Raw genomic sequence first — 14,621 nt, 5'->3', positions numbered from 1 at the left:
TCATATTTAAGTGGAACCTCCTGTGTTCCAGTTTGCACCCATTACCCCTTGTCCTATCATTGGTTGTCATTCTTAACATTTTTAACATTCTTTTAACATAGTTTGTCTCTTTCTTTTTCAAAGAAAGGGAGCTGATGCTGTCTACTAATTATTTAGGTTCCTAAATGCACGTTTCACTGAAGTACACTGGATGACAAGTTCTGCCTCTGTCTCTTTAGTGTTTGAATGAGAACAATTTTCTGCAGAAAAGGACTGTGAGAGCAGCAGGACATATGTCGACGTGACAGCTGTATCTTCACAACCTAAGAGGGCAAATGATTTTTTTTTAAATTTTCTTTTAAAATGACAGCTTGCTGTTTATGAATAACAATAAAAGAAGCAAAGCTTTTTCATCCATCTGTTTTCACACCCACAATTTTTTCTTTCTTTCACTATCCTATGCAGGGACAGGATTTGGACACAATGATCCTTGTGCACCCCTTCCAACTCAGGACATTCTATGATTCTATGATTCTGACTTTGCATTAGTTAAACAGTACCTGCCACGTCTGAAGAACCACCTGCCAGCACCAGTGAGACCTGCTGTCCGCAACAAATTCAGCCCAAATTTAGCTCAGGGAAGCTCTAGATTGTGTGTTTCTTTTTTATCCCACTGAAGCCAACTGTTTTCTGTCTTTAAAATTAGTCATGTGCACATGTCTGTGCAGGGTCAATGTACTCCCCTATAATTTCTTTTGCCAGCTTAAGGAAACTGCCAAGAGACTAAGAAAAACCTAGTATTGCCTTTCCAATTATCAGCTATTTTTAGTATCTGTGTCACTTGGAGAAGGGAGGTTTAACAAAGTGGCTAGGGCTTTCAGTATTTACAAGTTACATTTATTTCAATGATATGCAGTTAACCATTGAATACCCACACCTCTCAACCGCGAGGTAGACTGGATAAGGATTATATTTACTGTCCAGAAAACACTCAGGTCCACATACTCTGGCCCAAGGTGGCCAACCAGATGTGGAAACAGGGGCTTACAAAGAGTCAGGTGCTTCTACAGCTGCTTTATTTCTGCCCCAGCAGCTCCAACTGAGATTAAAGAGTCAATGTAAGTGAACAAAACTGTACACCTGAAATCCTACTGAACACAGAGCACCTCAGAGCTATTCAGTAGTTCACAGAAGCAATGCGGGCGGCCTTGGTGACACTTCGTTTGTCAGAACACGGCCCGTGCTGAACTGGAGAACCTCACTGGGTTTTTCTGTGGGCCATCTCCACACGGTTGAACGCCACCTCTCTGCTTGCAGCTCCATCCGTACCTCCAAAATGTCCAAGATGAAGAATGTTGTGTACTGCAAGTAGACCCGCCAGCATCTAGAAATCCAGCCTGAAGTCCCCTGATAATAATGAACTGTCCGATTGTGCATGTAGTACAAGTCATTAAGAGAGGAAAAAAAAAATCAATAAGAATATCTGTAGAGTCTATCACTCCCTCAAAAATAATATTCTCATTGATTCCTGTGGTGCTACTTTTCACGATTCTGGCCTGAAAACATCATTCACCTGTTGGACCACCAGGCTGGGGGAGCAGCTGGCAGCATCCCTGCATCATCTCCAGCTGCGTTACAGAGGCTCCTGCCTCAGCTCCCATTCGTAGGAAAAATGGCCAAGAGTTATCGATCGCAACCGTGCTGCTGCAGATTTCATTTTAACTCAATGACGTAAAATGCAACTGCAAGGAGGATTTTTTAGGAAGGTCTGGTTTCTGAGCCACTCAAAAATTCAGGCAGGTTTCACAGCAGCCAAAGAATTTTCCCCATTTGAGTGTGGGGCTGCATCACTAACCAGAGACTCACCCAGATGAAGAACTTGGGGACAGTAAAACCTGCAACATTTAACTTTGATCATTAAGTCAGTGTAAGGATAAGAGAGATAAGGAGCAACATGGTGCTGCCACCCTGGCCTCACCTTTCAGAGGGATAAATCCTGGAAGGGCTGGTGTTTTGAAGGGGCTGAGCTCAGGGAGGTTTTGCAGACAAGCCAGCTGGAGCAGGTGGCACCAGGACTACCAGCAAGCACCAGTTGGCTACCTGGAGGGCTGCGAAAACCTGTGTGGAGGTCCTGCCAGAGGACACCGAAAGCCAGGTGTCCATTATTCTTCCCGAGTCACCTCCTGTGCTAACTGCGTCTAACAATTAAACAGTAACTCATGGTGCTTCTCACCCTCACTGTTACACAGCCTGGAGCTTCTGGCTCCTTTTTCTCTTTTTTTTCCCCCCCGCTCTTACTTCAAACTCTGACACTTTTCAGCTCAGCATCTGGCTTTCAACGGTCCCTAGGAGGGAAATTCACACAATTTGGAAGCGTTTTGTATAACAAAGCTGAAAACCACTCTGTTTCACATATGTTCTACTGAGACCCCTGTCTGGAAGCAACGCCACGTTGACCAAACTTCATGCAACTGTCCACAAAAAAAATTCAGCCAGCGACAGCTATCTCATTCAAATTCTCAAACAACAAGTACAACATTGCACAAGAGAAGGCAGAAAAGCTCATGATCTGATTTTGCAGCAATTTGCCACACTTGTTTTGCATCCAGCTGTTAATTATGTTCCTTTCACTGTAACAATCACGGCTAATGGTTGCAGAGCAGACAAGAACACCAAATGAGTACAGCCCTCCATGTACAGAAGAGCTGAAACAATGCAGAACTCCTGTAACACTTCTACCTCCTCCTAATCAAGCTTTTTGACCAAATACAGAATGTTTCTTCAAATTAAGCTGTCCCCAGAGTCCTGCATTTCCAAAGGAAGATGTTCTGGTTCACTGCACAAAGGTTTCTCATTGCAGGTTCCAGGTGTGGAAGGAAGTTTCATCATTCCACAACTGTCAGTGATTAATGAAACTATAGAATATCCTAATTAAAAAATGTGTGGCAATGTTCTGTGAAGTTTTTCATGTGCAAGGGAACATAAGGCTATATTTTAATTGTGCTAAATTGTTCCTGTTTCAGGGTTTTAGCAGATGTGCATCATCAAAAGTGCCACATTGCAGCCATAACTATTAGTAGGCTTTATGAAGACCAGTCAAAGCTGCTCAGCCTATATACATAAAAGAAAACCCAGAACTCTTAAATACAAATATATCTGTAAACAATTCTGGGAATGAAACAAATCTTATTATTTACAGCTGCAAAAGACTAGATGAAAAACAGCCCCTAATGTTTGAAATGTGGGGCTTAAGGATTTTATCCAGAAACAAAAAGTATTCCAACTAGTCCTCTGAAGATCCATATTCCACTCTTAGACATTTCCTCCATACTTTTTCCCATAGCACTGGACTTTCAGGACATATAAGCATATACTGTACCAATATAAATCATTAACGCAATTGCTTGCTTTGTCTGGCAGGATATTCCTCATGCTTTCACAAACTGTGCCTTGTTGCATACAGACTCTTGGGATTAATTATGCCTAAAAAGTCCTTTACAGTCCTATGTTCCTATTAGAACAGCCCAAGCTCATCCTTTTTTTGAGTCCTTATCACCTTGTACGTAAAGAGTATGGTGCAACCTGCCAGCCACAGAGACTCAGAAACAGCAGGAACCACACGACGTTGCCTTAATCCCGAATGCCAAGGGAAGCCCACATTTCCATTCGTATAACCCATTTATGGCATATTATATTGTACTTAAGCAAATAAAGTTTTTTCTTCCCTGGGGATCCATTCACTAGCAATTAACTATCACACAAGGGGGAACTAACTAGACACAGAGAGACATACACATATATTTCACAATTTCCTTTATAAAGACGAATCCAAAATTGAATTAATTGAGTAGTGCTGGAAGGAAACTATATCGACTAGAAAGGAAACCAAGCTGAAAAACAGCACAGTATTGAAGAGATTTGTGCTTGTCAGCCACACAGCAGAAACTCTGCAGGAGAATGGTGATAAATGAAGGCAGTAAAATACCAAGATATGTTGTGAACATTCATTGGCATTGCTAGCCTGTTGAATGATGTACGGTCCCCTGTGACGTGCAGCTGTGTTTCGGGTATAAAAGACACTATCCTAAGTGGAGACCTAAGCCTACACCATTCACCTTTGATTGATTTTTCTAATTTCGCTCTTTCAGAGGTGATGTCTTCGAGAATTTATCTATGTTAGAGTCAGATTCATGAAAGCACTGGCAAATGTGCTAATAACACGGCTACCCAACTTCTTGATGCCATGTTAATGCTTTAAGACTCATCAAGAAGCCAGAGTGTCAAATGGTATCGTGTTATGTGATAACAAAAAACAATTAGGGGAATTAACGGGGAGGAAGGTGAATGACTGCTTAGACTGGATCTGGCCTGTACGCTGTTAGCTGAACAGACCTGAAACAGGAAAGTTAAAAGAGAAGGTGATAAACTATTCCAGGCTGGAACAGAAGAATGGAAAAGGGAGGAGAGGCCTTCATTCTTCCCATGATGGGATTTGTTGGGGCATTGCGTGTATGTCATTTGGGTCTGAGAATAGGGCAGACTATGTCTCCTGTGCTGTCTCCATTTTAAACCTAGTATCACAGAGTGAATATGTGTAAAAAAAAATGGTCCGAGGTATTCAAAAGGAGTAAAAAAGACATGCACATAAGTCCTCCCTGCAGTACAACTTACATTTTGCTCAAGCTGAAAATCCCAACCATAAGTGCTACATTATGATGTGACCAAATGCAAGCTAAAAGGTAATTCAACTTCATAGCTTTTGTGTAGTTCTCATCTCTGAATGTCTCCTCCAAAATCAAAAGCATTGTGAGCTGGAGAGTATCAGGATATTGCAGTTATGTCTTTTAAAAGGACAATAGCGCCTACTCCGCCATCAATGCAAGGGAAAAAGAAAAAAATACAAACAAAAATCACAACAAATACTAAGCAATTAATTTTGTAAAGCGCATGCCAACATGTGACTTTACATTGCTCGGCTCCCCAATAGGTTTCTCATCAGATCTAGGTGTCAGAGGGAGACTTAAGTGCAGGACAAGTAGTGGCATGTTTAATTTTGATCAAATGTCTGTAAGAGGTGCCACAAGGAGGAATTAAACTGGCACCCAAAGGAGAATGCAGGAGAAAGATGTGGAGGACAGACAGAAGCGGTCGTATGTACAGATCAGACTTCAATTTTCTCTGCACTTACTCCGTTTGCCTTGCTAAGAGCCTGGAAGTATATGCTGTAGCTTTTCAGGGGAGAAAGCGGAGCATTCCAGTAGCCGTTGTAGGTTTTGTTGTCGCCCACCGTGAAGGGCTGCGTGACGGGCAGGTTGACGGGTTTCAACTCGGCTGCGAAGTAGTGAGGGGAGTCCAGGCTGGACGCGTTCCTGTAGCTCACAGGGACAGAGAAGCACTCGATGATGTCTGCAGCTCTTCGTGCTTTCTGCAGCTTCTCCTCCTTGACAACAAGTTGATAGACACTAGCAGGGAGAGAGGAAGGCAAGATTAGAGCCCCAAGAGCCGTAAATAGCAAGAATGCTTCCAACAATAAAAGGAAAAGGCAAAGTAAGAAAAACACTGATATACTGAGCAGGTGTCTTTATAGTTCTCTCAATTTACTTTTGTTTCAGGAAACCACAACAACTCTTCATATTATTTCCAGCCCTATGAAATGTTAATCCTTTTCGATTCCCACTAAGCTTTTGGCCTCTATGATATAAAACAGCAATCTTGTTATTTCTCGCTTACTATTTCAGGCTCATGGAGATTGCAAAGTATTTAAATGCAATGTTGTTGGCAGTTCCTTTTTTTTTTTTCTTTAGACAGTTAACAAAGCCCTGAAGTTCCATGCTGCTACGGCTCAGGCAGGTTTACTGTCTGCTTAACACCACTCACCCATTTGACAAAGAAAGATACCGCTGCAGCCGTTTCACTTTTTGTCAGGATATTCACATGTGCTGCCCTCGCTTGTCTACGCGAGACTGGGCTTTTGTTTCTTTAGACAGGGGAGATCGATTAAAAGATTGGAAACAGCCAGCAGCGGATCGCTCTCCCGGCTGCCACGGGCTCATTGTTGCAGAAAGATTGGGCTGAAAAATTTCTAGCATGGCAATAGCTCATCAATGCTCCTGCGGGAAGCGAAGTTCTGGCACCTTCAACAAGCAGGAGTGAAACAAAACCTGCCTCGTGCTTTCGAATTAACTGTTTCTTCAGGTCTGCGGGGACCTGGCACATTCACTGCTAACAACAAAGAGGTCAGTGAATCACTTGGAAATCATCGGGCTCCCACTGCTAGGCACAAAACCAACTCATCCTTACAAATACAATGAATTTATGAATTAGTACTGAATCTTCTCTTACGCAGGCTGCTACTGGCATTTGCTAATGCAGCAGGAGCACCCACCAGATGTGTGGATTGCAGCCTTTAATGATCATAGAATCAAAGAATCCTTTTGGTTGGAAGAGACCCTCAGGATCATCGAGTCCATCCATAACCTAACCTACCTCTAGCACTGACCCATGTCCCTGAGAACCTTGTCTAAACACCTTTTAAACCCCTCCAGGGATGGTGACTCCACCGCTGCCCTGGGCAGCCTGTTCCAATGCCTGACAGCCCTTTCCGGAAATAATTTTTTCCTAATATCCAATCAGCATTTTGGAAAACTTTCCTCAAACCTACAGCTCATTGAAGGCTTTAATAAAATATGTTAGACCTTCTCTGATAATTATTGTACGATTTTTAAAAAGATATACAGGTTTCCCTGCAAGACTTCAAGTATTATCACTGAGGATATAGTGGGAGCTGTAAGCAAAAGCCTGCTTAACTTAAAACCTCTCCTTAGCTTAGCAAGAAAAACTTTTAGCTTGCCATTTTGGACACTGTTTATTAACCGACTATCTGCAGATTCTTATTCTGACCCTTCTCTCTGACAATAATAATCTGCACTACTGGGAAAGTTTGTCATTTTGTCAGCAACGTGCAAAATTGTAGTTGAGATTTTTATGGGCATGTGCCACATACTTTCTAACCTGAAAATGGTTGCTTTCTATTTTATCCAATCCCAAACACTTACATTTTCTGGTTACAGAAAATGTTTCCTTACGTAAATCAGAAATATATGCAGAAAAATATATATAAATCTCCTCTGAGCCTACAGAGAGGCCAAGGGCTCCCTCCTCCCATCTACCCAGCCCTGCCGTGTCTCATTCTCTTGGTGACCCCACCTGCAAGCAATGACCATATTTACTTGTCTGTCTTCGGAGAAGGGGAAGATCCCCAGGACATGAATTGCCAGGGAACCGAACTCTTTCCTTAATCATTAGAGAACTTATTTACCTCTGAAGACATTCTCAGTTTCTCCCTTGGTGATTCCAATATTTGCTCCACCGGTATAGGCACTCTTTTTTTTTTATCATGAGCAAGAGTTTTGATACATATAGAACCTGATAACAGATATTTTTTTGTCTGTATTCTTCCACATTTCGCTTTGCTACTTGGCCATTAACATACTTCTTCCTTTCACAGGGATAACTCATTCTTTTGATGACCTGAAATTTTACTTTTAATGTTTATTCTTTTGGAATAAATTGAGGTGTCTCCGGAAGCACAACAGTACATTCATGAGCGTTCAACTGAAATGTAACAGACGTTCCATTTGTGTTCAAGTTAAAACCCCATTAATCTACTCAAATACTGTCTCCTTTTCTATGAAACAAGTATCTGAGCTGGCGCTGCTGTCATTGTTCCCTCGACTTATTCTGCTGAAACTTAGGATAAGTAACTGACTGCTTTCTTGGCATTTTTTCCCTTTATGCCCCAGCTCCCACTGACAGCACTTTCATCTCCGTGTACTTTACCTGCTTGAACCGGTGCCCCTCACCCTCCAGCCTCACTCCTTTCCCCGAGTCTCAGTTATTTCCTAGTGGTCAAGTGGCCACTCTCAAAGGAAGTGGTCAAGTGGCCAAAAGTAGGGCTGATTTCAAAGATTACTCTGGACAGAAGAATACCTCTCTGAAAAATTGTTTCCTTATCAAACGATTACTCTGGGTCTTGCTTTCTGATATTTTGATCCCAGTATTTTGATCCATTTCGACCCTCTAGAAGTGCAGGATTCACAGTTCACCTCTAGGTAGTTCAGAGACTGGCACAGTCTCATTTTCTTTTCTTTTCTTTTTTTTTTTTTTTCTGCCATACCTTTCTGCTTTTTTCCTCATGTTTCATTTTGACCTAGGACCAGAATTTTCTTGACTGCCTTTACGGCATTTTCAGAGATCAGCTTCTCTGCATTAACCAGTGAAGGGCTGCAAGGCACATCAAGTGCTTCCCCATGCACAACCATCAGCATTAAGATGCTCTCATAACTGTTTGCCTTTTCGTTGGAGAAAAACGCCAACGATCTTACATCCAGATGAAATTCCAGTGGGAATTCTGAGTAGCAAGCACACAATTACCCACTCCAAAGTTTGGCCAAACCATCTGCATTACTGCAGTTCTCAAAAGAGTAAAAGTAATTCAACTTTGCTCAGAAGATGATCACTTTCCGTGATACATTATGACCCCCAAGATTGCAGTCGGGCACTAACTCAGAATCAACTCGGTGAGTACAATCTGCCCTTTTGGCCTGCAAAAGCACTTCAGCTGCAGACACATCGCTCCTTGGGTGCTGGAGGAGGGTCAACCATTTGCAAGTTGTTACGACTGACAATTTTGTGATACACAGCAGTGTGATTACAACCAAGGGAAAGGAGGAGTACTTTTCCGAAAGAAAAAAAAAAAAAAAGAGCTAGAGTGTAGGGAAAAAAATAATGGGCAATGGAAATGAAGAGGAGATGTCCAAACTATTCTAAGAGCTCTTATTTGGGCTTCCAGGTAGGCAGTAACATGGGTCTCCTGGGTCTCTCCTTCCCTCAAAGCTTCAAAGTTACTGCTTCCAGCCAGTGTCACTAGCACTGCATTCATAGCAGGAATCAGTACATCAGTGATAAATGATTATCCAGCCCAGCCGGATAAAAGAAAGTTTCAGGGTCATACATTGAAATGATATTAAAAGAGACAACAAAAGCAGAGCATTGAAATTCCCAACACTACATAACAAGTTCATACCAATAAACTGAAAGATGATACAGTAAAACTAACTAGTACGTTTCTATATTTAATATTCCGCTGCATTTGCAAACACCGCAATCAAATCCACACACGTGCACGCTGCAGGGCAATAGAAGCAGGGGTCTTGTGTTCCTACTGCTAAGACACGTCATTGGAATAAACGCCAGGAAAGGACCAGGTTTCCAAACATCTACAAGCTCCTCTCTCCAGAGAGCTCTCCAGGGATCCTCACATCTGGGCCACTCACCCAACATCTGGCTTCCTAGAAGGCTGGGGAGCCGACAGCCCTGTTGTGTGGCTGCACACTCTTATTAGAAAAGTAAGCCAAAAATGGGCTCCATGGTAAATTTCACAAGTCTTCTATAGATAAATCCACTACTTTAATTGAAGCTTTTTAAAGTTATTGACAGGTCCATTCTAAGTCACTGATAAAAGCACCGGCCGTAATGGTCACCACAGCACAAATGTTGTCTGCAGAGGAAGAAAATGTACTCTTATCATCATCTAAAAGGTAATCTTTTAAATGATGAGTTCTCTATTTAGTGTAGAAGCACAAAGGTGCATAATCAACATTCCGAATCACAGCCCGCGTCTGCGCGACTGAGATCTCTGCTACACTTCTCCTGCTCTTGATTTCTTTGCAGTACGGTTTGAGGACGGACCAAGGAAGTGCTTGCCCACTAATCTAGCTTTGTATTTAGATGAGACTCAAGTTTTGGATGTAGGATGTGTGTGAATGTTGAGGGGAAAAGCTGAGATAGAGCTTTCCATGAAGCATTCAACATCTGGTGGGTGCACTTTGGTATTCTGACACGGTACTCATCAACAAGGTGAAATCTTTACTATACCCTTGACAATGGAAGGCTACGAAAAGGAATATAATTTCTTTGTAACCTTATAGTGATCCCCTCACCTGACTTATTAAAGCTTAAAAGAAACAATGCTTCTACAGTTTAGTACTCCCTCTGGACCAATTTTGGTACTAAATTTTATTAAACATATCATATAAAGATTTCATATATTTTCATTTAATTTTAATACTTAACACATAAATATATTATCAGCCATATATTACTTCCAATAATATTTTCTCCTGGGGAACAAAAATAAGTGGCAGTTAGTACGACCTGATCTTGCAGTGCATTTTTTAGCAGATTATTGTGAGCAGGTTTTACAGTTCACCCTATAGAGAACAGAACTTCTCATTTCTAGCTCAAATGAATACATTACTTTCAGAATAATTGTTTGATCAGCTACAGGAAAAAAGATATTACCAAAGGGTAGAGGTTTGCTTATTAATAGTTATTTTAATTCAAAGAATGAAGCAGAAAAATGGCAAATGAGATAAGAATAGAAGACTTGCACCTTCTGTTATAATAGCTGGGTCATCTCAGACTGGAGGCCTAGAATCACAGAACCGTAGAAACATTTCGGTTGGAAGAGACCCTCAGGATCATCAAGTCCAACCATAACCTAACCTAACTCTAGCACTAAACCATGTCCCTGAGAACCTCGTCTAAATGCCTTTTAAACCCCTTCAGGGATGGTGACTCCACCGCTGCGCTGGGCAGCCTGTTCCAGTGCCCGACAGACCTTTGGGGAAGAAATTGTTCCCAGCATCCAATCTAAATGTGGGATGTAGCAACCGACACGGAGCTGGACATTGAATTTCTATTGTTGCACCTCTTCTGTGGAGTTAACAGATTCAACACTTCCGAGAATGCTATCCAAAACCAGGAAAATCAAACCCAAATACTATCTGACCAATCTATGAGTCAAAGGTAAAACAATCAGAGGGGCCAACAATCAACACAGCTTCTTTTATCCTATTTATAATGCAGATGTTTTTAAGAAGATGTTCTTAAGACTGTGAGAGCCCTGTCAGCAACACAGGCTCATTCCTTCAGCCATCATCGCACCTCAGAAAGCGAGTGCTGATTTCCTACTGCAGAGCTCCACAAACTGCAGAAATCAGACAGAAATCCAGTCATCAAACACCAGGCCTGCCCACTGGAAATGTTCACTGGCAATACACCCTCAGACCAATTCACCTGGATGCTATTTAAACATGGCAGTCCTGATACCAGCCTATTTTTTACGTTAAAAGTCACAGAATCCAGGCTACAAATACTTAACACTATTTTTTTTTTTTTTTTTATCATCTGGTTTTCCATTTAACCTGTGACCCCGTTAGATTTGGTTAAGCCTGTTTAAATATATTTGTATATATCCATGAAGGTTTCACCACCTTTACTGTGACAGCACGGATCCATCCCCCAGGACACTGGGATGGGAGAGGGTTTGATGTGTTGCCTGACACCCACATTTAGAATTCAGATTAGCTATTGAATGTGCATATGCTTGTTTTACAGCCAAGTTGATTTCAGCAATGTAAACTGAGACAGAAGAGTAGCATCAATTTCCTTATTTTCTCTTTCTTAAAGGTGTCTAAATAAAAACCTGAATTCTGCCACACAGGCAATAAAAAAAAAAAGGGAAATTTGAAGAAACATAATAGAGATGGAAGCTATAAATATCATATATTAAAAAAAAAAATCTATCAGTACTCTATAGAGCTTACTCTAAAAAAGCTGTGAAGTTAAATAGTAGATGAGATCCTTCTTACAGTGCACATCCAACCCTCCCATAAATTTGCACAGAAGGGATTTTGTAAAAAATTCAGCCAAAGCCCACCAAACTCTAAAAATGTTTTATGTAACTTAAATTCTACTAAATTTTACAAGAACTAAACAGATAACTGCCTTAAATCCTGCTGCTGAGACTCGCTCTTCTGAGCAAACACCACAGCTACAGCCCTGCTTATGTTTGGGTATATAATTTATATATATATATTTTATATATATATATTAAAAATTATATATTTATATGTTCAATGCAGGCTCCTCTTGCAATCCTGCATTGAACATTCGGGCATTCAGAATCAGCCCCATAGACAGTCTCCAAGTTCATGAAGTTTTCTGGGCTCAAACAGGTGGCAATATATTCCTGAGAATTGAGTTACCTACTTCACATGTTCTAAAATGTCACCCTTAATATCTCCAATAGCACCTTTAATCAGAAGCTCTGAAACTAATCTACAAAACATAATGAACTGAATTTCACAGCCATCTAGGATGTACATACAGGACCCGGTGCACTGTTCTGCAATTTTCTGTCTATTTAGGAACTGATTCGAAAGCCATTAAAATCAATTAAAGATTCCTGCTATTCCCATTATGCTTTGGAACAGCTCCATGCAGAATACAATATGCTGAAGTTAAGGTTAGCTTTTAATAAATATTTTTATGCAGGAAAAAAAAAGAAATTGTTCCACAATGTCATTTTCTGGAATATGCTTGGCTATTTCAAAGATTTAAAAGCTAGCCCATTATGAATATTGGGCTGCGCTGTCATAAATCAGCTTGTTCGCATCTGCAAAGTATTCACAAAAATAAAGCTTATAATAGTGATGCTACTTGAGGAAATAGTCTCTCATATTGCAAAGTTATTCACGCCAGAACCTTCATTTTGAAGTTATTTTTGTGTGTTCTCTTAACGTTCATTTAAATTAAACCACTCTTCTATTACATTCACTGAAGTTGAAGAATACCAACAAAATATCCAAATTCAGCCAAATTTGTAAAAATGACATAGCAGAGATAGTAATTACTGCCATTTCTATGGAAAAAAAAAACCTGCTGAGACAGAGGCAATAATAATGTAATCCATTTAATCAAGAAGGCTGGTAAGAGAGTCTCTTCACATTTCTTCTACTCTCATCTTCAGTTCAGCAGACTCGATTTACTACCAAGGCATGTTGTACCCTGACATTCATGAAACGAAGGTTAGCGATTTCACACTTGGATAATACTATTTGGAGTCAGAGTTTTCACATGGGCTTTCTTTTATCACTAAAATTTCAAGCTTTGTTAAATTTCTATAGCGATTGAAATGGGCTCTAGAAAAAGTAAGAAAGTTTAAAGACTGCATGTTCCCTCTACAGAAAAGAGATATGGTCCCATATCTTTCCCAATTTTTATGAGGAACTGTGATGAGCTACCTGTAGGACAGGCAGTGGTATCTATTTAAGGAATTGTGCATGGTGTCAAACATTAAAAAATAATTTAAAAAAAAAAGGCAAAGCCAAACAAAATATTTGTATTTGTAGAAAAGCATCCTGCCAGCATCACTATACCCAACGTTATCTTTGGCCAGAATATTGTCTGAAATTTCTTTGCAGTCATAATGCAGCATCACATAAAATCCCCACGACTGACTAAAAAATGAAAAATCTATTAGAAAGTAGCAGGGGTTTTTTTAAATTTTTTTGGTTTGTTGCTTTTTCTTGGGTTTTTGTTTATTTGTTTGTTTCATAAAAAGAAGTGATAATGTAAAGACAAATGTAACGTCCTTTGGCCTCAGAGCCCAGGTGGGTATGTTACCCTGTCAGACCTCTGAGGTACAATACATAATTAATGTAATAATAATACATAATTACCCCATTGCTGCAGATGTATAAATACAGTGGCACCGAGAAAATGCCATGAGTGACTTGCCCGGTATCACTATCAGCTGTATGTAAATAAATCCCCACATTCTTGCTCAATATTCCTGCTTCCAGCCAACGTGTTCTGTCTAATGGAGTCTGGAGTTTTCAGGCTGAACACACACTAATCCTCCAAAGCCTTTCAAAAAGACAAAATAAATTTTAAAAAATGCTACTTCTGGGCATGACTTGAGCTGTCACCTGCAGAAATGCAGGAGGAGCAGATGGTGCTGGGAAAGAAAAGTGACCTGAAAACTGTCCCTTTCTTAAAACTGCACCATACAAAAGATACAACGGGTTCTCAAACTACCACAAACTCCAGTAACAACTTTATGTCAATCCGCAGGTATAATGAGCATTTAGATAAATACTTGTGTGCACATCTAAATACCTGTGTGTATGCAAATACGTGTGTTTATGTAATACCTAAATACATATACTAAAATCAGGGCTTCCAACCTCCTAAAGTTCCACTCACTACAAGTGACTAATGAGCACGTCTTTCCAAGGAATGACAGCTATTGAAAGAAATCGAAAAATGTAAATATTCTCATATAGTTCTGAGCAACTCTAATCATCGCTGCAGAGTCTGTGCACAGCAAACAGAAATGTGGTAACACGCGCAAAGTGTAAGCAGTTGTCAAAAAGACAACTGTATTGACAGTCAGTACTTACTGCCCAAAAAGAAGGATTTGAGTGCTTAAAAGCCCATTTTTCCCCACTGTATCATTTGGTCTAATAAAAGATGCTATCCATACTCACAAAATTACCTCCTTTCCATCCTCAGACCACCAGAACCCTGCTACTGCATCTCATCTATTTACTTCTATTATATATGCATCATTCTTTTAAATGCTTTAAATTCTCTCAGCTTAATCTTCTTGGAAATAAAAAATTTTAAAAAGAAAAAAAAAGAAGAATGATAGGGCATTTCAAAACTCTGTGTTCCATTATCTCAACCATCTCCATAAGCCTGACCTGGCTGGCAACACAGAATACCCATAATAG

General features: G+C 40.3%; 1 protein-coding gene across 3 annotated transcripts in view; it reads right to left on the bottom strand.

The window, feature by feature from the left end:
* PTPRT (protein tyrosine phosphatase receptor type T) overlaps positions 1-14,621 on the bottom strand; it is a 441,556-nt gene that overhangs the window by 88,592 nt on the left and 338,343 nt on the right. For all 3 annotated transcript variants that reach the window (XM_065645693.1, XM_065645694.1, XM_065645695.1), the window contains exon 12: positions 5,168-5,441. In XM_065645693.1, coding sequence (XP_065501765.1) covers positions 5,168-5,441 — 274 coding nt within the window. The remainder of the gene's footprint in view (positions 1-5,167; positions 5,442-14,621) is intronic.

The sequence above is a fragment of the Caloenas nicobarica genome, chromosome 15 (assembly GCF_036013445.1).
Source record: "Caloenas nicobarica isolate bCalNic1 chromosome 15, bCalNic1.hap1, whole genome shotgun sequence".
Lineage (NCBI taxonomy): Eukaryota > Metazoa > Chordata > Aves > Columbiformes > Columbidae > Caloenas > Caloenas nicobarica.
This window is presented reverse-complemented; position numbering and strand designations above follow the sequence as displayed.